This window comes from Lissotriton vulgaris, chromosome 5 (assembly GCF_964263255.1).
Source record: "Lissotriton vulgaris chromosome 5, aLisVul1.2, whole genome shotgun sequence".
NCBI classification, from domain to species: domain Eukaryota; kingdom Metazoa; phylum Chordata; class Amphibia; order Caudata; family Salamandridae; genus Lissotriton; species Lissotriton vulgaris.
The window spans coordinates 821,549,153-821,576,590 of record NC_141693.1 but is presented as its reverse complement, the minus strand read 5'-3'; the positions used below and the strand labels follow the sequence as shown (position 1 = coordinate 821,576,590).

Sequence of the window (27,438 nt, the reverse complement as noted above, 5' to 3'; positions counted from 1 at the left end):
GCCTGAATTTAACTAATGCGCCGAGCAAAAGTCATGGCCAACAGGAAGGCCACTTTCCAGGAGAGGTACTTCAAGTCGCACTTGTGAATTGGCTCAAACAGTGATTTCATAAGATGGGACAGGACAGTATTTAATTGCCAACGCACTGGAGGAGGTCTTACTGGAGGGTAGACCCTGAAAAATCCTTTCATGAACTCTTTTAAAAGTCTGTTAGACTACAAAGACCAACAACCAGAATGACATCTGTATCTGGAGATTGCTGCTAAATGCACTTTTATGGATGCATGTGCCAGACCAGCCTTAACGAGAGATTAGAGATAGGATAAAACATCCTTAGGCGGCGATGAGAGGATCGCATGGGTATGTGGCCCACCAAATGCAGAATCTTTTCCACTTGGCCGGGTAGCAATAGATCGTAGAAGGAGCTCAGGCTTTCTGTAGTATTGCTTGACATTCCTCAGAAATCGTTAGTTGTCCGAAATCTGTGTGATGTGTTACAAACAAATTTGAGGATGAGGCACTTGAACCTGGTTCATGGACAGAAGATTTCCTTTTGGCTGGAGCAGAATTGGAGAAACAGCGATACAGCGGTGTGAACCAGTACTGTCGCGCCCATGCCAGGGGGATTAGAATGACACGGCAAGGCTCTTTTGCAGAACATTTGGAATGCGAGGAAACGCATTGGCAAACGTTACTTCCCAAGAGAAGTGGAAGGCATTTCCTAGAGAGTCTGGCTGAGGAAATCTGCTGCCGTAGAATCAGCATTTTTTGTTGAGTGAAGAAGCGAACAGATCATGGGTTGGAAACCCTTTGCAGCTGTTCGTCATTTAGCTCCCACTCATGACGCTGTTTCGTGTCTCTGCGGAGGGAATCTGCCCGACCCTTTTGGACTCCTGACACATGTTGAACCTGTATCAATATCCCGTGGAGTATCAACCATTCCAAGATCTGCTGAGCCGGGGTTGAGAGGGCCTGGGATCTTGTCCCACCTTGCTTCAGCAGATAGAACATGGTGGTGGTGTTGTCCGTGCAAATCAGGATCGATGACTTCCTGATTCTTGGCAGGAATGCTTGGAGGCCCAGAAAAAACGCTTTCAGTTCCAAAAGGTTTATGTGACATTGTGATTACTGAGCCGACCACCTTCTGTGGATCTGCAAGTCTTGCAGGTTGGCACCCCACCAGTCCATGGAAGCATCCAACTACATAACCAATTTGGGCTTTTCATGAGGAAAGAGAGACCTTGAGAGAGATTGTTTGACTGTCCACAAAGGCATTGCTGAAACCATCACTGGAGTGATTGACATGATGTCCGCGAATGAACCTCAAGATGCAATCCATTGAGCTTCAAGCTCCTCTTGGAGAGGTCTCATCCTTAGGCGACAGTGCGGAATCAGCGGGATACAGGATGACATAATCCCTAACATTGACTTGTATGTTCTTACTGAAAATGACTTTTTTGCAGACAGACCCTGCACTGTCTTTTGTAGTCGTTATATTCTTTCTTTTGTCCAGAGATGCTCCTAGAAATACTATCAACCTGGAGGGAGCCAAAGAGGACTTTCCCTGCTTGATTCTGAGCTCCTGTAAATGAAATAGCTGAACACAGGCATCTGAGGATCTTCTGGCAGCCTGGAGCGAAGGGAGACTAACCAGTCGTGCAGAAAAGGGAATACCTGGTGATCAGCTTGCCGTAGGGAAGCCGCCACTGGAGCCAAGCACATGGTGAAGACTCTTGGAGCCGACTTTAACCCGAAGGGCAGTACTCTGAATAGATAATGGCACCCTGCCACCCTGAACCTGAGAAAACGACGATGTTTTGAGTGAATGGAAACATGAAAATACACGTCCAGAAGATCCAGAGAGGACATATCATCCCCCACATCAGGAGAAGCAGAATTTCCTGGAGCGAAACCATTCTGAAGGGTTGAGAATTGATTAACTTGTTTAATGACCTCAGATCCATTATCTGCCTCCATTTTCCAGTTTTTTTCTTTATCAAGAAGAATTGAGAATAAAACCCCAGATTGCGCTGATCGGGTGGCACCTCTTCGATTGCCTGTTTAACGAGGAGCAATCGGATTTTCTTCATGAGAATTTGGAGATGACGATGGGAGGTTCTTTGCGGAGGCAAATTCGGGGGCTGCTGAACAAATTCTAGGGTATGACATTGCGAAATACATCTAACACCCATTTGTCGGAAGACATACGTTTGCTTTGACTGAAGAATTTGGAGCAAGCGGGGCCAAATTGAAGTGGGACTACGGTAGCAGGGGCCTGTGGATAATCATTGTCTCTTGCTAGAGTCGTGAGCCCTTCCTCCTGATGGTGGGCGTCAATGTGCTGATGGTCTAGAACAGGCAGGTGTTGAGGTTTGCCAAAAGGCTGCGAAGAGTATTGGGTACGAAAGCCCTGTTGATAATACAGCTGGAAATGCTTCTGAAGCTGGGGGCGAGAGAGATATTAACCTCTGCCTCTGCACCGGAAGAAAGCAAACATTTTCTGCTGCAGATTAGACAAAGACTTTGCTGTGTCAGTATCCGATTTGATCGACTGCTGCGCTTCATCTACATGTTTCCCAAACAGAAGCTTGCAGTCGAACAGCACATCTTAAACTTTGACCTGAACCTCCGGACGAAAGATCTTAGCTTTTACCCACCCTTGCTGTCTGAATACCGCTGCACACACCATCTGTCTGAAGGCTGTTGAAGAAATGTCCAGAGCCACATCAATCATTTCGTAAGAGGCTCTCTCTCCTTCCAACAGCACCTCCTTTGCCTCGATCTTCTTATCCTCAGGAAGGAACGCCAGCAAGGCCGGGATGTCCTACCTTCCGAGGATAGCCATGACATTGGAGGCTCTGATGGCAGAGAACGCCAAAGAGGAGAACCTTTAGCCAATGTTGTCCAATCTGCGCCCTTCCTTGTCAGGCGGAGACGTACAAGGAGAGGAAGGGTTCTTTGACCTCATTTGAGCCACCTGCATGACTGAATCAGGTCTGGGGTGTCCAATTAGGCATTTGGGAGAGTCCTCGGGCGCCTTGTAATTTTTGTCTAACTTCGGCACTAATGCAGGAAAGAAGCTGGCGTCTTCATCAATTTCAGGCCTTCTTGACATAAGAAGTCTACAATGGAAATTGACTTAGAGGAGCACTGCATAGTAGGTTTAAAATCATATAAAAAGCACTCTGTCTGCTTGACAGGCATAGGAAGGTCAAAGCTCCTAGAAGCGTAATCTAGGAGATCGTGGAACCCGCCGATATCTGCAGGTGGAGAGTCGGAGTAGGAGAAGGTGGAGTAGGAGCCACATAGTTGTCCGCTCATCATGGACATTCTGATCCAACTGCAGCTCCCCCTCCTTTAGCTGCTAGTCGTAGTCATTCTGACCTTGCACAGGAACCTCCTGAACGGGAGGTGGCTATGTAGCAGAATTAGCTTCAGGAAATCTCTTATAATAGTCTTTCAGAATTAACCTAGGATCAGTTACCAATGACACAGGGATATTTATGTAGGGTTCTTGATCTTCCTGTTCCTCATAGCGATAGTGCGCCTAAAATGCGTCCAAGCGTTGAGAACTGGGATGCCCTTATCCGAGAAAGAATAGTCCCCTTCTAAATACATAGATGGATTATCCATTATTTCTTCTTCCTCCGAGTCCTGGCACTTAACTCAAAATTGTGAATGACTGTAGGCAGGACCAAAAGGCTATTATCTAGGTGGTAAAGGAGAAACTTTTGAAAAATCTTGCAGAAGGTAAGGCGTTGGTTTTTAAAGTAGACTGACTTTTTCCATCGTCGGAGGGAGTTGTCGACGGCACAACATACTGCTGCGGTTGAAAAGTTGTCTACTGTGAACAAACTTGCTGAACCGTTGACAGTGAAACTCTCACCCACGGAGTTGGCCTAACCACAGCAGACATCGGTGACACCACCACAGCAGTCATCGACGCGGCCACTGTTGTCGTCTTGACAGTTGGCGTACGAGGCATCGCTGACAAAACCGTTGAAGGAGCACCCGCTGAAGTGGAGCCTGAGGTCGAAGATAGAGATTTCTTCGCTGACTAGCTTTTTCTGTCAGCTGAAGAATCTCTGGAAAGAGTAAGAGGCATCGACGGAGGAGTAGAACCTGACCTCTGGTGAGAAGAAAAGGAACCGGGATGGTCTTTCTTTACTCTCTTCTTCTCAATTCTCTCCATACTCTGAGATCTGGACTTTTTAGGATCCTTAAGCAATGAGGAATGGGGCTTCTCTGCGTCTTTGCTGCTTTTTTCCTTTGCAGCCAGAGAAGCAACCTACCCTCACAGTCATTGAGAGTTTTTGAAGAGAAAGTACGAAGGTACTTGCATTCTCTGGGCTTGTGTTCTGGATATAGACAGTAAAGACACTCCTTATGTGGGTCCTCAGAATAAAGTCTGGACTTTCCACAAGTCTTACAGGGCCTAAACAACCCTTTTTTAGACTCGGACATTATGAAGAAAATAAGCACTCACACTCCTGTCGGAGGTATGATGGTCCTGCAGAGGAAGGAGACTCTGTGGTCTGCGCTCTGATTGGCTAGAGTTTGGATGCTTTATAATAATGGTAATAGTTTGCTAAAAACTAGTGAATTCTTATGGGCATTTGAATGTTGAAGTTTTATACTGCTATTTTACTGTTACCGTGGGACTCCCACCACGACGACTGGGAAGATTCAAGCATGTGATTCTATAAAAAGTACAATACTGGAGAATACTTAATTACCACATGTAAATGCAACCTCTACCCCCCCCCCCCCGAACTGCAGACAGCTGAAGGCCAGGGCCTGCCGCCAACTCCAAGCCCCTTTAAATTAAATCTGTTATTAGCCACTGGGACCCCATCTCTGGGTGCCACAGGGTCGTGGCTTAAGAGCTGATGCGGATGGTCGTGTGAGCTGAGAGCTCCGCGCCAACCACGGCATTTCTCCTGTTGCTGAAAATTGTACCTGCTGGCGTGCCGTGCCGCCATGGTGGTATTTGCCATGATTAATGTGGGACAGGATATTGCTGCGGATGATCAGAGGCGAAATAGGAACGGGACCCTGTTCGCACAAAATGGTGGTGGAGAGCTGAGCCGCTCCTGAGCATTGCGGGCAGCCAGCGAAAGGGCGAAAAGGAGTATCGGACGGCTGCGAGCCGACCGCTTAGTGGAGGAAGCTAAGGAGTGATCCCAGTACTTTGTAGCAACGGTGGCACTGGGGCGGCGACGGCCGCGTAGGAGTACGGAGCTCTTCTTCCCCCCGCCCCCTTCCGCCTCCTGTCCTCCCAGAGAAGCACAGGGTGATCGGAGCTGCGGCGCAGGAAGAGATGGAGCGGAACGGAGCACTGACGCACTATGAGGACGGGCCTGGCGCCCTATGCGGGCGACCTTCATTAAATTGGTACCAAGAGCTGTGGAGTGGGCAGGCTGCCTATCGTGTGCGTGCAAATGCCATTATGTGAAAGTTGGAATGCGGCAAGCTTAAGAGCTGAGTGGCTGACTTGGAGGCAAGACTAGAAGAGGTGAGGCCCCTGTGGGAGCAGACTGAACAGGAAAGGCCCTGAGCCAGGGGGAGACCCACCAGGATGCTCACCCAGGAGCTTGTGGAGATGGCTGGACGGGCTACAGGCGTGGCAAACGGGAGTGGCGGAGAGATGAGCGAGGGCGGTGGAGTGCTGTGGGAGCTGCCCTAATTTGACGCCTGAGCTGCCCTTGGGCAGCGGAAGACTGCACGCAGATTCCTCCCAGGCGCCCTGGTGCTCACGATTTGCCTCTGCTGGCACTAAGGTGCACATTAACGGTGTGCACCTAACGGTGGTACTAACGGTGTACCACTGAGGACAAGAAAAATAGGTTGAAACCAGTGGGGTCAGGACTGCGTGCAGGGATTGGGCCCTGGGCAACGTTGTGTGACAGGACGGCACAGCGGGCGCAGCTGTGATTATTGGCTCTGGATCTGGGGTGGAACTGCCTGAGACTTGTTTCGAGACCCAGCCCATGGTGGAGAGCACTCGGGAGAGAGTCTGCCTGGAGGACCGGGAGGCTAGTTGAGCGCCTTACTGAGTGAAGCCACAACCGGAGAGAGGCAGCCAGGAGTATCCTATGAGCCCTGAGGGCTGAGCGGCGGCTAGCCTCCACTGAGAAGGACAGTGAGGACGCTTCGAGGTGAGGAGCATCACGAAGCCTCTCCGGCGACAGAAGAGGACGGGAGAGGAAACGGGGCGCCACAGGTGGAATTTCTGGACCTGTGGGGCGGACGATCATGGTGTAGCCCCGGGGCAAGCAGAGGGGTGTACCCCCGGAACAAGAAGAGGAGGTGGTGGAGCATCGGGAAAACAGGCATTGGAGTCGCACCCTGAGGGGATGATGCAGCAGCAAGTGGAGGCGATACTTAAGGCCATTGCGGACATTAGAGATGCCCTCCAGAAGGATATAGCGCAGGTGTCTATGGGGCTGAACCTTCTCCGGGCGGATCACACAAAACTGGCAGATCGGGTGAAACAGACCGAAGCCATGTTGGGTGTTCTGGAACCTGCACACAAGGCTCTGGAGACGCAAATGGGGGCGTGCAGCGGCGCTTGCAAACTTTGGAGAAGAGGGCGGAGGATGCTGAGGGGCGGAATAGAAGGAACAATGTAGGGGTGGTGGGACTGCCTGAAGGAGTGGAAGGAGACAGCATGGTGGACCATTTGGAGGCCTGGTTGAGGACGAAAGTTGCTCCAGAGGGACTGTCCTCTTTCTTTACTCTGGAGAGGGCTCATAGAGTGCCGGCGCGCCCGTTGAATCCTGGGAGGCCACCCAGGCCTGTGGTGGCACGTTTGCTACACTACAAAGACAGAGACCTGCTTCTGAATAGGGCGCACACTGTGGGCCACATCAGGGTGGATAATGGTAGCGTGACACTGTTTCCTGACTATACCTTTGTTATGAAGCGACAGCGGGCCTCCTTCTTAGAGGTAAAGAAGGCGCTCTGTACAGAAGGATTACAATACTCTCTGATGTTTCCGGCGCGATTGAGGGTGGCCACGGACGGTAAAACATTCTTTTTTAACACCCCTAAGGAAGCATGGGGCTGGCTGAAATCCCACAGGGCAGGACAGGGAGAAGCTGGCCGTGGCTCAGAGGCAGCTGGGGCGCTGCGCCCTCCCCGGCGCACCGGAAGACCGAGGCTCAGATCCCAGAGGCCAACGATCTCTCAGACAGAGACGGAAAGGCTAGCGGCCCTTACGGCAGTGACGGAGATATCTCAAGAGCCGGTATCAGAACCGAAGGGAGCGACTCACTCCGAGAAGGGATCGGCTGGGACGGCGTCTGAAGAGTCGGACTCGGCGAGTGTCACTATGCCACATGTCACTCCAGGAACTGCCGATGAGATTGCGGATGCATAGAACAGTAAGACTTTCCCCAGGACTGGAGGGTGCTCTTGCTTATTGACACTACCCCCTCTCCTCCCTTTTTGTTTTACATGGTGGGATGCAGTGGGATGGTGGGGGTGGGGGGGGCGGAACTTGGGGTGGGGCTCCCTTTACTTAGGGAGCTGCAGCGGCTGGTGGGGATGGGGTAAGGCGTGTGATGGTTGAGTTAATTGGATTCGGAGCCGCCTGGCTCTTGGACACCTCCCCTCTATAGTGTGTAGCGATCCCTGGTAGCATACTGGGGAAACAATTTAGTTGAGAATTTGGATGGTGGCTGCTTTGTTAGGACCTGTTCTGGGGGTGGGGCTGTTGGGGAATGTTGAATAGTTTGTATGTGGATGTAGGGGTTGCCGGTGTGTCTGTGGAGAAAGTACAGAGGTTCCAAGGGGTAAAGGTTCAGCATGGGGACAATACTTGATTTTAAGTGCCTAACGTGGAATGTCAGGGGGATGCATACAGGGTACATGCTTATTTGGTTCGGAGAGGGGTGCATGTAGCCTTTTTGCAAGAAACCCACATTAATCGAGCGGAGGGCAGTGCACTGCAACAAAGATGACGGGGCAAGTCTACTGCACAACGTATTCTGCTTTTGATAGGGGGACGCACATATGGGTTAGGGCGGGTGTGCCCTTCCAGATGACCTGCCAATTTGTGGACCCAGAAGGGAGGTTTATGGTTGTTTGAGGTTAAATGGCCTGGATGTAACATTATGTAGCATGTACGCCCCTAATGTTGATCAGACAGCATTTTTTAATCGTCTGTCGGGAAAACTAGCACCTTACCTGACGGGCTCTGTGATAATGGGAGGGGACTTTAACTCAATAGTAGATGTAACTATGAATAGGTGACATCCGCCACTCGCGGAGGCCCCTGTACACAGGATCGCTAAAGCCAGAAGAGACTGGTAGGAAAAGTGGGGGCTCGTAGACACATGGCGAATGCAGCACCTAGAAGATTGCAACTATTCTTTCTTCTCAGCCTTGCATGAATTGCATGTGCGATTGGATGCCATACTGTGCACCCCAGACGTACACGCAAAAGTACTGAATAGTGAGTACTTGGCGAGAACAATTTTGGATCATAATCTGTTATTGCTAACGATTAGTTGGGTTCTGGGGAGACTTTTACAGCTTGCCGTTTGTGAAAAAAACTTGCCAGGGCGACATCATCCACACCATGTGCTCTTGCACAGAAATGCTTCAAGAAAGGAGGCAGCTGCTAAAATCCCCTTCAATCAAAGGGGAATTCGGAGAAGTAGGCAAGCAGTTTTGGTTTGCTTTGGCCCATCATGACCTCAATTGAACTGCAGACTAGTCAGATTTCTTGAAGTGGCCTGAGCAAAAATGCCATACTGTCACTAAAGCCGTTTTGGGGTAAAGGAGACTTTGGATTATCTATTTTTACAGGAGTAGTAACAAATCGCTGCAATGATTGGTCAACTTATATTGGCTGCTTTTGCATGTTTAAATCTGTATTTTTTAATTTGTAAGCAACAGAAGCGTTTATTTTAACTATGCTGAAATTTTATTATTGCGAATTAATATTTTACACATGGTTTTATTTTACGCATGCATTGCATTGGTTTTAAGTAACTCTGCAAAATAAAATAAACTGAAACTGATATGGGACATGACACTGGGTGTTTTGGAGTGATGGTTGCTACTGAGGTAGCAGAGGTGAGCTGGCACGCATGGATTATGCTGGGGAAGCTAAGGACTGGCATCAGTGGAAAAGGTGGAGGGTTTGCATCAGTGCCCCTGGCAAGCTTGATATGTCACTAACATATTCTGTGCATTACTTGGGCCAGTGAAAAAAGATTTCAATAGGCAAAAGCTAAAATGACTGCAATTGTCAATGTTGTTTAAAGCAGCTAATGCTCAGTAACTGGTCCTACGACTGTCATAACCCAAGAACTTACAGCAGCAGAACAGTGAATTTGTTCACATTCAATCACTCAATCCTTTTACGGAATTGTATTTTCAAGATTTTACAATCAACAGCTGGAGCGTAAATTTAAAACAAATAAAATCAGCCCAGAAAAAAGGTTTAGCAATAATCTAAAATTCTGTCAAAAGAAACATGTCGCAAGAACACTGAAAGTAACAGCAATCTCTATATGTTATTTAAAGAAGAGCTTTCAGAACTACATTTAAATCAACTGTTAAACTGCCACATACCTCGCCTTGTGTTAATAGGCCCACCTCGCATTGCCAATACCAACTTCAACGTGCATCCTTCTGCAATGCTAAAATGTAAAAAAAAAAAAAAAGAAAAAGAAATAAAATGAGCTTTAGATTTTAAATAAGAGAATCTTTAATGCACTAGCTGTAATCACCCATCATACTAAAGTATAAATGCTTGAGATTTGAATGCTACGATGGGAGTGGTATTATGGAAATGCAATCAAATTATTAAGGAGGAAACCATCTGGGGAATGTAAGAGACCAACATAAAAGACCAGAGATACCACAGGTTAGACTACTGTGGAATGTATGCCCATCCTTCGGTTTATGATTATAAACGGGTGGCTTCCATTAGGCCAACCAGTCAAAAACATATACTGCTAAAGGGTTCATAAGAGCTAGATTGCATATTTATGCAATGGTTTTAATTTTCATTCATATAGAATTTTGATGTTAAGGAGGGTTAGAGCCTAATTTTACGCTGGGCGGGCGTAGACTACCTCTCAAATATCACAAGTGCCAAAGGCCATAATGAGCTTGTAATAATACCACCAAACTCTAAAATGAGCCCTTTGTATTCACTTTGCAAAGGACAGGACTAATATCTAACTGCAGAAGATGGGAATATGGATGCGCTGGACCTTTTTCACGTTTGTAAAAAGCTTAGATGGTATTAAACCAATCCTAATAAAGTTAAGAAAATTATACATTGGGTAGCTTTCTTGAGTGCATTGATATGGAAACGGAGTATGGAGAATCTTTGGAGAAATCATAACTACTGAGATAGGGGAGGGGCTTCAACTTCCCTCTAAATTACAGAGAAAACTTAGGTTGATTTGCCACCTTCTGTCGACAGGCCAAGGAAGAACTTCAACCGGTTGCCAAAGAGGTTTAACATAAAAAACAGATATTAAATATGAGGGAAAAGGCTGTGATTTTTTCTGAAATGATCTAGAAGCAGCATATGGGACCGTGGATTCTTCCTTATTTTGGAAACATACGGCAGAGGCACGTAGTCCTGAAGAGGTCTATGGGTGCACATATTCTAACAGCCATCTACGTGGAAGATTTTATTTCCCTTTTTGAAGCAGCTGAGGTGCACAATGTGCCTCCTGGGACAGCTAGGGTGCAATTGTCTCTCTGAGGAGTGAACAACCAATGAAATAGACAGCCTTAGCAAGATCCAGGCTTAAATGGTGTACTGTCGGTTAGGCCTCTAAATTTTCCCCCCCAAAAGGATTCCACTGTTAAAGAATGCAATTAATACTATAATGCCTTCACCGGTGTTCACCTTCTTGGACATGTTTAAAACTGGTTTTGCAGACGTTTAGCTGGCTATTAAGGGCCGGTATTCCTTTTGGACTGCACTGTTAAAGGGGTTGGGCGGATTATTTTCCTCTGCCTTTCAGAGTTGGAAAAACAAAAAGGAGATCAAGGGGTGTATCCCACATGGTTTCATTCAAGTTCTTGTGACAGTTGAGAAATGCTTGAATTTGTTGCTACTATGCACAAAGTATGCTTTAGCAAGGAGAGCCGAAACAGCTGGACTTCATGCTAAGAATTTAGAGGCAAAGACTGCCTCAGCTGCGGTCCATGCTATATGAGATTAATAGGTACCTTAAATAAATATTATCCTCTTATTGAACCTTATTGTGGGGTTAAAAAAAAAGTCATACCTTCACAGAGTATAGTCGTTTATTCAATCTATTCAACCGTTTATATAAAAGTGGTCTATTCTTGGAAAGTATCTGACAGACTTCTAGAATTCACTTTATTTAGTCTCCCAGTACAAAAATTAATTGAAGTTTCTTTAAAAAACAATGCACGTCAGGGTGTAAGAATCAATGTAAAACATTGAAGAGGATCATTTCATACAGATTGTAGAAGAGAAATCCCTAAAACAAAAAAAAGCTCAATTTAGAGTAGTTAGAGGGTGAATTATTTTTCTTAATATTACTGCTTAGTAATTCCTGATTAATTTTACATTAGCATCAGAAGCAAATTCTAAGGTGTTAAAAGTATTGTATAATCTGGTTTATATGCATGAACTGTGATTAATGATTTTATGGATATTTAGATTTCAAGTAAATCTACTTTAACACACGTTTATAGACTCACCTGTAATCCTTCAAACAGTAGTCATCCTCCAGTTCCATGTTATTCCAAATTAGGTGTTGCTGGGAGACAGGAATCCCTTCAAGAAACATTATCAGAAGTTTACCATTAAATGTAATCTTAAATGACAATAAAATAAACCACTGAACGCAACTTCACAATGACATTTTTTGATGGCCATGGTGCCTTTAGCTCATAAACTGTTACCATGGGCTTCAAGACTAACAACAGACGTTGCTAAATTCTTACACAATGGGACAATTGGTTTCAGCTGCCTGACTGCAACAACTAATCACTCAGTGGGAGGTCTCTTCTAGAGTCATTCGGCAACCGAACGAACTTTTGCCTACTGGCTATCTTAAGGCACCTGCAATCCTGCGAAGAAAAGTATCATGTTAAAGTTATTTATGTAGTTGCTCGCATCATCAATCATAGCCCTATTTGTTTTGATGAACTTGGGCATTTAATTTGTTTAATTTAAAAGGACAAGGGATTCATAACTGCCCCTTGTTTTATGAATTAGGTACGTGGCTCAATACTGCAACCTGTCACGGACTTTTAAGACCAAATGGATCAACTGAAATGAACTAGGAATACAACTTGTATCCCCTGCAGCATTTAGCCATCTAGGAGCAGGAAGGAGGGCAAGCTGGGCTGTGTCTTTCCAACTTGGGGGAGGGGAGTGGGGGTGGGGGGGGTGGAACAGAGGGTGAATCGGAGAGTACAGTGATATGTATGAAGGAGAAATGTCTTGCTTTTTCTTTATTGCGCCACTTTGCTGTTACTCCACGCAGTTGTCTAGTTGTGCATTCAAAGCAATGACTGCACCAACAGTGTGATTGCATAATACCCAGTGCAGCATTCAATTTTTAATGGAAGATCAGCAGCTCCATAATGCATATGGGAATAGAGAGCTGGCACCAAATTGTGCTGAGCAGTGCCTTCTAGCACATGACTCTTTGGAAGACTTAAATTCGGATCAACATCTTGCAGAAAAAACATACTAAACACTAAACTGGCTTAGGTAAGGATTAGCCCTGGGTAAAAATTAAATTATGCCATGTAATCTGAGAAATTAGTGTTATGCTTGTTACAAATAATTTCCAAGATGATGTCATTTTGCATATTCACATGCCATTCATAGTAACAAAAAAAAAATACTTTTAACACACAAGAACAACAGAATTCAAGTTGCTGTTGTTCGCGGTGCTTTAGTTTGCACACTTTTTTTTGCATGAAATGCGTACCTGCATCAAAGATTGATGCAAAGAGGCAATGTGACCATGAGGCATGGCTTGCCCAGCCAAAATAGCAGACATGCTTTGCGAAGCTCTGCCGCTCATCCCTGATAAGCTGCCGTTTCTCCTTTTGTAAGCCTGCCATCTCCCACACTTGCATTGCTCCCGGAAAGTCCTGCAAGCCTGCTACAAGCCAGACCTACTTACATCTCCGTTTGGAGCCCTGAGAGACAGCCGGAGAGCGAGGGCCTTACTGGCTGGTTACGGCCTGGTGCCAGGATGCTGGCCATACAGTACCCGTGCGCTTTGAAGGAGCCCTAGTAACCCAGATCCGACCCGGAACACCTTCCACGATCCCTGCTGCCAGAGTTGATCCGGAACTGTGATCATGACTGGCGCTTGACTCAACATATAGCATGGATACCTCTGTGGGCCCTGCTGCTGACCTCCTCGTGGGCCTGTAGGACCTGTGCGGTAGGTGCCAGAGGATTCCTCTTCCCCCTCCTCCCCCCTCCCCTGTGCCTCTCTCCTCAACTTTAGGCCCTGCTTGCTCTCACCACGGCAATCCAGCGTACCAGGTACAGGAGAAACAGCTCTCACCTCGCCAATCCAGCGTACCTGGTACAGGAGAAACAGGGCTGCGCGTGGGAAAACAAGCACGGTCTTTTGCCTCTGAAGCTCCAGAGCCTGCCGCTTGGGGAGACTGTCATCAGCCGGTGCCTCTCCAGGGCAACCCTCACTTGGTGTTTTCCCCTGTGGCTGCCGCGGACGGCCGGTGGCCATGGGGTGGGTCCAGCAGAGGCCATTGAAGGTACTGGGCTGCCCTGGGAGGGATTCTGCTGCCTAAGGCCTCTCGCTGGGGATGAAGGATATTGTGAGGTGCCCGGCTCACCACCCAGAGGCTCCCCCTGCCTACACGACCCTGGACCTTCCTTTGGCAGCCCTAACAAATTGACGGTTGATCTATTTGCTGATTCCCTCCAGGGCCCTGTGCCTGCGCCACACCCGACCACAGCCTCTGCTAACTGTACCAAATGCTATGACCTGAATGTGTAAATTTTGCCACCAAAGCTATACTATTCCCTGGTGTATGCTGCCGCTTGTGAGCTGAACTTGATTGCGTCTTGTAGTTCTTTGGCCACCGGCTCAAGGTCTACTGCGGTAATGATCTAGCCACCAAAGTGAATGGCACCACTCTCACCTGTTCACTCCACTTGGACACAAACCCAGAGCAGCAGTGTTCATCATAGCTCCCTACCACTGCCATTCAACCTACTTCACTCACGTGAACTGTGCCTCAACATCTCATCCTCTAGCCATCAGGGGCTGCTCGTGGTACACGCCAACAACATCTGCAGGTGCTGGTAAGCAGGCCCTGGGTGTAATTGCCGACACCTTCACAATCCTATGGATCCACAGCACACAGCTCAATGGGTCATTCACGCACTGGGATCCAAGATGTGTCCTCACGCCACCCTGCTTCCACCGGCCAACAAACTGGGGCCCTTGACACACCAGACCAATTTGACCCCACCGCTTCTATTGGCGATAAACTAGACTCTGTGTTGGTAGCAGTTGAAAAGCTGGGGACCTTGCTGGCTAATACTTGCACACCCCAGAGAGTAAAATAGACCACATAAACATAAACGTGGCATCAGACCTCACACTGTTATATGAGGACCACTGCAAATTAGCAGATAAAGTTAAAGACGTTAGACAACACCTTGCCAAACTTCAGCCTAAAACTCAAAAATTAGACTCCTCGCTACCATCTCTAACTAACCATGTCCGTGCCTTGGAGAACCGTGTTGAGGATGACGAAGGCCATTCAGGGAGAAATAACGTTCGGGTGGCCAGCCTTTGAAAAGGGAATTGAGGGAACGCCATGGTGGTATACATCGAGCTGTGGATGCAGGACCTGTCACCCACCCCCCCACCCCTTTCCCGGCGGCACGCTCCCAGTTCTTCTCTGTTGAGAGTGTCCATCGAGTTCCATCACCGTGGCTGCCCTTCGGCGCTGGCCCCTGTCCGCTCTTGTTTAGGCTCTTCCACTAATGCAACAAGGATTCTATTCTACGGGAAACATGAAAACTCAAGGAAGTAATGGTCTACAACACCTGAATCATGTTTTTGCCAAACTATACTGTGGCAGTACAGAAGCAGCGTGCCACCTTCCCAGCGGTCAAGCGACGCCTTCGCGACCTGGACATCTGCTACCTGCTCCTTTTAACAGGCGGCTAAGAGTGGTCTTCGATGGGAAATCACACTTCTTTGATTCCCCTGACACGGCTGGGGAGTGGCTGGAATCCAGGTAGCTTGTGTCTTTGGATCGCCCTGCGACTAGCTGCCATAGGCATTGGTCCCGCTCTGTCGGCTAACAAGAACTGAAGAATACTCCTGACCTAGAACACGTCGTACAAGAGAGGCAACGAGCCCTGCAAATAGTCGCCACACTACAAGAAGCCACACAGACCTCTGATCCTAAAGAAGACTCCGCTATATCTATGAGTGATGACAAATTCTCCGCCACCTGGCCTTCCAGAGCCGAGTCGCTTATCCCTCCCGATGTGACACCACAGACTGCAGATGACGTTATCTGAACTACTACTTGACTGATATGTCTTAGCCAATGTTCCACCTTGTAGCCATCCATATAGGCAATACCAGTTGCTGCTGTTACCCTAACTAATTTACCTTTACAGGAGTTTTGTCAAATGAACCTGCTTTTCGATAGATATGCTGCAGTAACATTCTTGCACATTACCCAATTCTATTCACAAGACATGGGGAGGCAACTGGCTAGCTCACACACAGTCCTCCTCTATAAAGGGTATGCAACTCTTTGGCTGTCACACTTTCCCTCATAGCTACTCTCCCTGTTAAGCTACATAACCCTCACCAAATATATTGTTCGTCAGTTTGGACAGATACATGTTGTTCCCTCCACTCTTTTGGTATTCACAGTTTCGTTTTGAAAATGCGTTACATTTCTCCCGTTCATATTGCCTTTTTGTCCTCTGCTGTCGCCCCACACTCTGCTACACAGCCCATGCTACTCATCATCCCCTGCAACTGCCAGCAGGTGACAACTACCCGTTATCTTGTCACACACTCTTCACATCAACCACTTTTATAGAGTTTTAAGATTACAAACACATTTTCGTGCACCACACTAACTGAATAGTCATTCACAGGCGATGCCGCAAAGACCGTCGCAAATATAATAAATGTACTGGTGTGTCATCACAAGTGTATCCGCTATGCATGCAGGCCTAGTTATAGTTCAATATTGTGGTATGTTCTTAACAAAGAACTTAAACTTAGAACTTACATAACTTGGCGACCTTGGTTACCCATTTCAACTACTGAACAAAGCATTTAATAGTCTGAGTGTTACACAGGGGGCCTTGCTAGAAACAATTCCTACTAAGTCTTCATCTATCAGCACCACTACTTCCCCGTATTCCTTTGCCAGCCACATTAAACCCCCAAACATGCCAATCACACCACAGAACCAGTCTCATCTGTGCCACAACAGTTCCGAGAATCACCACCCCTGAAGATATTTGTACCAAAAGAGCAAATAGTGCAAAGATACATTCCTTAATTGCTAATCATGATAATGTGCTCAGGAAGCCTATCATCCAACTTTGCCTCCAATTTAGCGATATAGGAGTCCCATGGCCACACCACAGGAATCTGTGTTGGGCTCAGCCACTGTCCATTTTTTCAAGTCCTTAATACAAAGGCCCACCAAAGGAGCCACTGCTGTTTTCCATCCAACTGCAATCCGACATTTGTATAGTGTAAGGGCTGTTTAAAATAGATGAGGGAGCATCTTCTAAAAGCTCAGATAAACCGGCAAATTGAACTGTCTAAGTCAGAATAGATGTTAATAGTCTAAAATGGCTCGGAAAGTTCGAGCCAACAAGCATAAGGCAATGGTCTGAGGACACACCGAAACTAAAAGATTAGACATCCTTCCTGCAAGTCCACATCGCCTTTAATAATATTAATTATCTGTTTTTGATGGCCTCTGTCTTGGGGGAATTAGAAGAGGTGCGTATATGTAACTTTTCCTTTTGAGACCATGCTGAATTGGAGATAGTCTCGAGGTCAGAGAAATAATTAAAACATGTTTGAGACAAGTTCAGGGGGTGAAAATGGAATTGGGCAAGCTAGAGGAGTGTAGATACAGGTAAATAAGCATGACTAAAATCAAAATGCGCACAGTATGAACTATAAGTCAATGTCCTGTCAAATACTTACATTAAAAAAAAATTCTCTCTAACTCTTCACATGCAAAAGAACAACATTCATGAGCAAGAATACAATCCCCTTCGGTTAGGGCACTAGATGTCAGGCAAATACCAGTCTCATCCTGTTTCTTATAACTTGGTCAGGGTTATTCCCCATTCACTGGTGGATATATTCAGGGAATGCTTAGTAGTCATCCCTATGAAGAGCTCCCCTTTGGGTCCTTGCGAATTAGTCAAAAGTGTTTTATGGTGCCACAGCGAGTCTGCAGAGGCACCAATCGTTCAGTTTCAGTCTTACTCGCTCCGCGGTATGGATGCGTTCACCAGTATGGCGAGCGTCCTCTCCGTAGACGCTCCAGAGTTCTGACTCTGTACAGCGGGCTGCTGGCAGTACACAAAGCAGCACTCGTCAAGTGCAGAGTATCTCCTTTAAGTAGCGCTGCTGGTTCATTCCAGTGATCGGATGTGCTCCCGCTCAGCATAAATGAGGTAAGCCACTTCTTCCCCTTATGTGGTTAGGGGTGGGGAGGAAGGGGTTGGAGAGGTGGGGGATTCGATCCTCCGGCTCCTGACTGGAGCCCAGAAAGGATGCAACGTCTTCAGTGTCGTCCTTGCGGTCCTCAGGGAATCAGTCAGGTGCAGGTCACAGTGTGCAGGATTGAGCCACCGGTCACAGCCGCAATCGACCTGAACTCTTAGCCATAGTGATACTGGCAGACCATCCTGGCATACGGGGTTGCTGTGCTACTCACAGTTTTGGGACAGTGACTTCTAGTGCGATTGCTCTCACCACGGTGGTCACTCCTAGCATATGGGGTCACCCATAAAGGCGGACACAAGTCTAAATGCTCCTGGCTCATAAGTTTAACGATGGCCCCCTCTGGTATACAGGGTCACCACCATGAGGCAATGTGGGCCTAGCGCTTCCTGCCCTGTACCCTTTGCACTGTGGCCCTCTCCTTGCATATGGGGCTTACCTGACCTTTCTCAATTGGTGTACAGCTGTTCTCCTCACACCTTGCTAAGGGATTCCTCTAGGTCGGCGCCCCACTGGACCCCGCTCCCTCCAATGCTCTCCTCACAAGGCAGACGGGTCTGGACAACAAGAAGGCGCTATGGCACTAGGGTCCAGGGAAGGTAGACTTGGCTTTTCTGGGTGATGCCCTCGCACCCAACAGGGAGACTAGCAGGTCTTGGCCCCTAGTCCTGGTCACAAGGCAGAAGTCTTGCAGAGCTTCGCCTTCTCTCGCACAGTCTGGCTGCTTGGCAGATGACAACTTTTGAGATCTCACCGCCCCTTCTTCTGCTGCTTTTCCAGACACCAAATGTAATTTAGGGTCTGAATCTTTCAGGTTTATGTTGAAGTAACTGCTTCTTTGGAATTGTATATTCATCCTTTTCTTCTTTCCTCTTGAAAAGCGGTCTGTCACAGGAGGCAAGATTCAGAAGCTTATTGTCCAACAACACAGCTCATGTGAGTGACTATAGTTCACACTTGGATGTCAGCCACAGTAATATGTGCATCATAAGGTTAATCCTAGGCTCCCAGCCCCCCTCTTTTGTGATCTATCACTGAATCAAATAGCAACCTTTTGAAGTGTCAACGGAGTCCATTCCTCTACCCAGCTCACATGAATGCAGCAATACACAAATCTTTGCTCTACTCCTCATGTCTTCACCAGACAGGCCTGGACCTCCCAAAATGGAACCCAGGGTCCTTCATGTAATGTACCATTGCAGAAACATGTTCACTCTGTGTACTTTCACAGCACACAGACTCTCCAGTACTGTTCCCTCTGTGCAGTGACCAACTGACAGACGTTCAGCACACACATTCAGTCTACGCACACTACTAAGTACTGTAGCTTTTCTGCATTATGCTAGGATGTGCTATTTATAAGCGCACACACACCGCCAGCACGCACTCACCATGTGCGCGCTGCAAAACACTTAACCCTTCATGTATTGTACTTCTCGCAAACACACATACACCCAGCACATGCTTTCATTGTTCACACACTTCACAGCACTACATCTCTCATGTAATATATTCCCAACAGGCATACCTACAATCAGTACATATACTAACCATACACTACCTTGTATGTTGCCACCTCTGAGCTCATGCTGCTTAACTCTTGGTGAAGGCAGTAGCCTTCCATCACTATGAAGGTACCACTATGAAGGTAGCGCTTTGATTGCCTCTCCCGGTACAACAAAACTGCAATCCGTGAGACAGGCCTATGTCATGGCACACATACATGATCCATGTTTGCCTATGACAAAATTCAGCATTATGTATAACAGTACAGTTGGGCATTCAGGGCAGGAGTACAGATCTTTTACCATGCAGTGGACGTGTCTGTGCCAACACCAGTTTATGAGCAGAGGGCGGGCACACAAGCTTTATGATTCCACACATCAATACAGGTGTTTGCATCATGCAATTTCAAGCCATGTGTTTCTGTACACCACTGGTAGGGTCTCCAGTAGTTCCTTCAAGCAAATGATATCTGTCCATCTACTACCTGGATCCAGCAATACATCTCACCACAATTGCCATATATTGAATCAAATTATTTGTCCAATGACGGACTGCTTTATCACATAAGCTTACCTGAATGTTTACAATACTAAAGCTCTGCGTTCATTTCAGTAGGACCTTTGCTCTACACTGAAAACAACCATAGAAAGATGAAAACATCAAAGAGATGGGCATTATCCTTTGAATACATAATGGGTAAATACCAGGAAAGGCAAATGAAGGACAGCTAATTGAATCTGACTCAGCAGAAACAGAGATCAGGGGCAGTGTGACAGAAATACCAGTTAGCCAGGTCTTGCTGTTTAGTTCAGGTTGCTGGGTAACAGGCCGATGATTACTTGAGAAGGTGCGACAAAGTTGAATGCATAGGTGGATCTTACAGGTACCAAGGTGCAAGGAGGCCAGGTAGACTACAGGTGTCGCTGATTAGCCAGGTAGCCAGTCATCCAGTCACATGAGTAGCCCATTGTTATCTAAGGGAGCTACAGTGTGGAGTGGAAAACATCCCTTATCAACGTTAAAGCCTTTCAGTTGACAGGATAGCAGGTGAAAAGCCCTTGGAGCTGTGTGCTAAGGGAAACGAGCATTTTCATTGCAATAGGTCTTGCATTTGGGAGTGTTTAAGCTATTGGCATTGTAAATGACAAAGTTTTTTTTAATGATTTTTAAAAGCAACACATATATAAAAGGCATTGTTATTTTCAATGCGGATAGCTCAAACTCACAAATTAAAGATCCTTGAAATGGTGGCCGCGCTCCTTTCTGTAGACACTGCTCATGTATTCAGGTTACAGTGAGCAGCATCTAATGAAAGGGGCGCTGACAATATTAAAGTGAAAGTACGTATGGGGCCCTTTCACCCAAAGTGAAAACAAAATAATTAATTTAGAAGGGTTCTGTAGCGCAGCCGCCAAAGTGAAAGCGGACGAGCTAATAATTAAATAAATAAGAGCGACTGCTAATGTGAAAGCAGTCAGCACTGCAAAATAAATAATTAAATGAGCGTGGACACTAATGTGAAAGCGGACCACGCTGTAAATTAAATAATTACACAAGCGCGGCCTCTATAGTTAAAATGGACAGCGCTGTAATTTAAATAAATACATTAATAAAAGGGCTTGCTGCAATGTCGTGGGTGGAACAGGGGAAGATCATTAAAGAAAATAGTGCTCAACGACTTATAAAGCAGACGGTGTAACACAAGTAAAATGTCCAGTTGTTATAGGAGGTTACAAATACAAACAAGGCGGTACTAAGGAGGGACTAATAAGCCTATTCCTAAATGAAACGCAATGATTTCGCAAGGACAGTAACAGGAGCCGACTGAAAAGATGGGCGGGACATGGGCGGAGCTTCTATGCCATACCTCAATACAGCATACCTCGCAGAGCAACGCATGCGCTGCCCAGGCACAACCTGAAAAGGAGCCCAAGAACTGAATGTGGCTCCGATATTACAACCAGCCCTTCTGGTGGAGAAGTGTGGCTCAATGGTTAGAGCGGCAGACCCTGATGCAGAGGTCTAGCCCGGGACCAGGGTTCAATTCTCCGCCTCGGCGGGTCTTGGGCTCAAAAATTCCACGGACCTGATAATTCTCGCCTCGGTGCCTATTCCAATCATGGAGTCCCACTCTACAACTCTGGGCAATAGCTTGCTTAATCTCCGCAACGGCCCCCACAACGCTAAGGATGCCTGGCCTCCACCTTGGGGTTGCCCAGGAGTGGACGCCTCACAGGGAAAGCCAGGTTGGGTTCCACAGCGGTATTCGTACAAGCGCCTTGAGACCCTTGCGGGTGAGTAGTGCGCTATACAAGTATCAATTTTACATTTACTTGGTAAACTTAGTTTATCTTAGTGGCAAGTTTCAAGAGAACCATTTTTTAAGATAAATTGATATGTACTATGGCAATACCAGATTGGTAGCTTTGGACACAGCATTCAGGATAAGCAGATTCTAAGAACTGAACACACTGTGACAGAATTAGAATATTTTGCTGCAGCAGATAAGTATAGTATGCGATGAAAAATAAGTATGCCAGATGAATATGAATTAACTTACATTTTTTAATGAGTGTTTCTTAGATTCCAGAAATAATTGTGGGTTAAATATCAAGACCATTGGCTTTGAATGGCTGTTACCAGAAGACAGAGTTTAAAAATAGAGTGATGACTTAAAAAGAAATAAAGGATAAAGAAGGGAAAGAAAAAATACTGTTGCCAAAGTAAAATATTGGCCATCCAGGTGAAGTGCACTTATTTTCAGGCAGGTGTTCCCATGATTAGACAAAATGACATCACTCACAGTTCAAGAGAGGTAACAGATGAAGTGGGCGAACCCATTGCACTCTACTGTATGCAGTGGTGGGTGGAAGAAAAACATGAATGACAGCTGAAAAGATGGATAAAGAGGGCTAACTCGAAATGTGCCTTGGCAGGACAAACACAGGAATAGGAAGGACAGCCATTGAAAACAAAGAAGGGAGGGGAGATATGTAAAGACGACATCCAATTCTAAGCAAGAAGCCCACATTATGCATTGCTTTTTTCACGGCAAAAGCGACTAGTAGAAAAGATCTAAACACTCCCATTACTGCCAGAGAAATACATGGAGATTGATATCAAAGTAAATTTGATGACTGTGCCATCAGAAGGGTAACCTCGTTCAGCTTATTTCAGAGGAAACACAGCAATCCCTTTTTTCCATTAAGGCAACTTTGTCATTCTTAACAGTTCCTCGATGGTAGAACCGAGGGAGTGCAGCCTCAAGAATGCTAAATGTGACATCACCATCTGGTGTTTATGCAGTTGAGACAAAATCTACAAGCTCACATGGGACAGTGTCATTTAAATCCAGGAGGCAGGCCAAAAAAGATATTTGAGTGCGCTTGTTACAGCTCTAGTCCCCAGAAGGAGATGAGCTAGTAACTGCCCATGGAATTTTTTTTTAAAAGGAATCTTGATTTTTGGGGGGACATTACTTCCCATTTTTACAATGAAAGTCAGGCGCAAAAACTCAAGCATTTCAGATGCTAGATGTACCACGGTGCCTTTTGATCCCAAGGTTTACAAGCAGGGTCGTTATGACCCTGATAACATGTGCCCCATATTAAGTAAACGAAATAAAATATTCTGCAACCAACTAAAATTGTATCTATTGACCATGTGCAGCTTCTAAATTTATACAGGACTGTCACTGAAAGCAAATGCCAATTTCTGTGTCAATCCAAACTGAACCAAATTACATGATTCCAATATATTTTCTCTAGTTTTTCTCGAGTGGCTGTAATACTGAATTTGTAGCCATTTTCAGCTTGTTCTCTCGCAAAGATAACATCATAAAATGCTAACAATTCTATACATAAGTTCATTCAGAGAGGATGGGGTTGCATGCTTTGGCTAGCTAAGCGTTGCTGAAATTTCAATTTCAATGCTTCTTGCAATGTATCCCTCTTTTAACGTGAGTTTAACAATGTGCACATGACGTTTTTAAATCCATAACTGAGCAAATATTTAAACTGATTCTAACTGGGGTCCAGTCATGGTGACAAATAAAAACCAAGTAACACATTCTCAACAAAGCCACCACTTGGAACAACAGTTGCAAACTAATTATAAAATGTATAAAAAGTATACTGTCCACAAGCTAAGGTTTTATGATTTCTAAGACTTTAAAAAAATATCTTTCTAGGGCTAGTGAAATAGCAAGTCATAATCATTTAACGTGTGCAACGTGCATGGAGTGTATCAATCAATCAATCAATCATATCATTTGTAAAGCGCACTACTCACCCGTGAGGGTCATAAGGCGCTGGAGTGGGGAATGCTGCTACTGCTCGAAAAGCCAGGTCTTGAGGAGTTTTCTGAAGGTCAGCAGGTCTTGGGTCTGCCGTAGGTGGAAGGGGAGGGTGTTCCAGGTCTTTGCGGCGAGGTGGGAGAACGATCTGCCACCCGAGGTCGCTCTTCGGAAGCGGGGGACTGTAGCTAGGGCGAGGGCGGCGGAGCGGAGCGGGTGGGTGGGGGTGTACAAGCTGAGTCGTCTGTTGAGGTACGTTGGTCCGGTGTTGTGGAGTGCCTTGTGTGTGTGTGGGTGAGGAGCTTGAAGGTTATCCTCTTGTTGACCAGGAGCCAGTGCAGGTCTCTCAGGTGGGGTGTGATGTGGCTGCGGCGAGGGATGTCGAGGATCAGGCATGCAGAGGCGTTCTGGATGCATTGGATCCGTCTCATGAGTTTGGTTGAGGCTCCTGCGTAGAGGGCGTTTCCATAGTCCAACCCACTGCTGACAAGGGCCTGGGTGACTGTTCTTCTTGTTTCAGTGGGGATCCACTTGTGGATCCTACGGAGCATGCGGAGGGTGTTGAAGCAGGAGGAGGAGACGGCGTTGACCTGTTTAGTCATGGAGAGGGTGGAGTCGAGGATGACCCCTAGGTTGCGTGCGTGGTCGGTGGGTGTTGGAGAGGTTCCCAGTGCGGTCGGCCACCAGGAGTCGTCCCAGGTCGAAGGGTTGGATCCGAGGATGCGGACCTCAGTCTTGTCCGATTTCAGCTTCAGTCGGCTGTTCCTCATCCATTCAGCAACTACCTTCATTCCTTCATGAAGGTTGGTTTTGGCGGTGTGGGGGTCCTTGGAGAGGGAGAGTATCAGCTGGGTGTCATCGGCGTAGAAGAGGATGTTGAGGTCGTGCCGATGGGCGACGTGGGCGAGCGGTGCCATGTAGCTGTTGAACAGAGTTGGGCTGAGGGATGAGCCCTGGGGTACGCCGCAGATGATCTCTGTGGCTTCGGAGCGGAAGGGGGGAAGGCGGACGCTCTGTGTTCTGGCGGAGAGGAAGGAGGTGGTCCAGTCCAGGGCCTTCTCTTGGATCCCAGCGTTGTGGAGGCGTGTTCGTAGTGTGTGGTGACAGACCGTGTCGAAGGCGGCTGACAGGTCTAGGAGGATGAGGGCCGCCGTTTCTCTGTTGTCCAGCAGGGACTTGATGTCATCGGTGGCGGCGATGAGGGCAGTCTCTGTGCTGTGGTTGCTGCGGAACCCGGACTGGGAAGGGTCCAGGACAATATACAGATATGCTAAAGGATACCTCAAGTCTGTAAACAATCCTAGCAATGCACATCAACCTCCATCAATTTGATGCAGCAATAAAACCATGATCTAATAAATCCCAGTCCTATCCAAAACTCAAAACATCACTCACTCAGCTAGAGAGTGTTGTGTAAATGAATGAACACTTCAGGGCACATGTTTTACAGAGATTTCACGTATCATCTGATTTTTTTCTTTTAAAAAAAAAAATCTGTTTATTATTTTCCACAACATCCCAACATATACATTGATCAAGTACATCAATATGTGCTCCTTCCGAACTTTCACTCAGCAATTATCGATATTATATTATACACAAGGACATATCTAGCAAACTAATTTAGAATAATCATTCTCCCATTGTTTCGTAGCAACTGTGTAGTCGCCATAGTCCCGTATCACAACAGTAATGTGCAATTGCAATGTAAGTATTCACATGGTGCCGAGCCGTGCAGTAATAAACTAAATTATCCTCATTAATCCCACCCTCAACCCTACCCGCTCCCACCGGCGTGTCATACACTACAGCACATCATATCACAACAGTATACCGTAACAGCACTAAATAGACGGGGGGCCTCCGTGCCGACGTCGTTATCCGAGAACACAGCTATCGCAGGGGGCGCTACACTCATACGCTCCTACGCCTTTCAATCAGTGTACTCGCTCAAGGGACTCCAGCTACTGCAGGCACACTTGAATCAGAGTCTGAATCCAAATCTGAAGCCTTTAAATCTATGACTAGGCCCTCCCATGCCCATGCAGCTTCTAGCGCCCTGTCATTGTGAGATCTGTGGGCCTGTTGTAGGCGAACTACACTCTCGCTCCCTGCCCATGTAAGTAATGCGGTACAAAAGGGGGTGGTGATGGACGGAGCATCTGAATCAATCAAACACTCACACCCAGTCAAAAGATCTGGGTTTAATCCATCACCGTTCTTTAGCCCACTCTGCCACCCCAGTTCAGACATGGCTATATGCAAATCAGTCTGACCCTGTGCCTCATGGGAACAGTCCAGCCCGAACTGCAAAGCCATGTCTTCCCTGGACCGGAAACAAGCTTCCGAGGACCGGTTTCTGGCATTCCAGCCGTCTTGAATCCAGTGGCAAAGTGAGCAAGGGATTCAAGTCTGAGCATACCCTGCCACACGTAAGGCAGCCAAAAGCGGTACAAAAGGGGGTGGTGATGGACGGAGGGAATGCCAGAAACCGGTCCTCGGAAGCTTGTTTCAGGGAAGACATGGCTTGGCAGTTCGATTGATTCAGATGCTCCGTCCATCACCACCCCCTTTTGTACCATGTAAGTAATGCGGCCTTCCATCTGGTAAAGCTGGGCCCTCCTCTAGCTTTCCAGTGTTTTGTGATCCCCAGGTCGAGGAATTTACTAGTTACTTTTGTTTTACTAGTGTGAGGGAACCAGTGGAGGAGACAGGTGCCCCTGTCTGGTTCAATCTGCCGCTCCGTAGTATTACACAGTAGTAGCACTACATCTTTCCAGTACGTACCCAAATGAGGACAGTCCCACAGCATATGTAGTAACCCTGCTCCCACTAGTCGACAGCGGGGGAATTGGGCAGTATCTACGTGGAAATATGGATTTATCTTCGCTGGGGTTAGATGTGCCCTGTGCAGTAAGAAAAAATGAACTAGTTGGAATTGGGTATTTTTAGTGCTCTTCCATGCCCTCTTGACTATATGTGTCCAGGCCGTGTCTGGGATTTCTTGATTAATGTCCGTCTCCCATTGGTCGCTTATCTTCTGTAATGGCGGTAAGCCCTCTCCGAGCATGCGTCGGTATAAGCAGGTGACGGCCTTATAAGTACCTGCTGCCATTACCACGTATTGGCATGCTAAACTCACCGGCGGTTCCGACAGGCCCCGCCCCCAATATTTTTGGATGGCAGCCACCAGGCCTGTGTAAATTAAAAAGTGCCACCGTGGGAGCCCAAATCGCTCCTGCAGCACACGATAGGGCAGTAAAGTACCATCTTCGTATAGGTCTCCTATCACCTGCACTCCAAGTAATTCCCAATCCGCAAGCACCGACCAGTCCCCACCATGTGGGAGGGCAGTGCACATACCCAAGGGTATCTCCGGGGCATATGGGTGCTGCACCTTAGTTCTCCAATGGTACCGCCTCCAGCAAAGCTTCGGAAGGCGTTCTTCAGGGGATAATGAGTCCATATACAATTTTTGCTGGAGCACGATAAACGACAGCACGTGCCGAGGAATTCCGGGCTCATCCGCAGTCTCGGGACCCCTAAATTCCAGAGATGTAGCCTGGGTGAACCCCTGGAACTGTGCAGCCAGATAATACAACTCAAAATCTGGCACCGCAAAGATTTCACGCATCATCTGATGTGTGCATCTTTTCCCTCCAATAACAAAGACCATCCCCGTCCAACGCTCCGTCAAGCGCAACTTAACCATTCCAATGGAGGGCTGCAAGTGGGTGGATTCAAGAGCCCCTGAAGCCTTGCTGCCCCAATCAGCGGGAAACAAAGTCAGTTTGTAATTGCCCCTCGCACTTTTTAATTTGGCCCTCTTCTACCACGGCCAAGTTTGATGTCTTAACCAGCTATGTGTTGATCAGCAAAAGGCATACAAAGAACAGA

General features: G+C 47.0%; 1 protein-coding gene across 2 annotated transcripts in view; it reads right to left on the bottom strand.

The window, feature by feature from the left end:
* Nucleotides 1–27,438, bottom strand: part of ZFAND4 (zinc finger AN1-type containing 4) — a 333,346-nt gene that overhangs the window by 241,583 nt on the left and 64,325 nt on the right. For both annotated transcript variants that reach the window (XM_086922308.1, XM_086922307.1), the window contains exons 3-4: nt 11,710–11,785; nt 9,586–9,653 (exon numbers count right to left, since the gene is read on the bottom strand). In XM_086922308.1, coding sequence (XP_086778434.1) covers nt 9,586–9,653; nt 11,710–11,785 — 144 coding nt within the window. The remainder of the gene's footprint in view (nt 1–9,585; nt 9,654–11,709; nt 11,786–27,438) is intronic.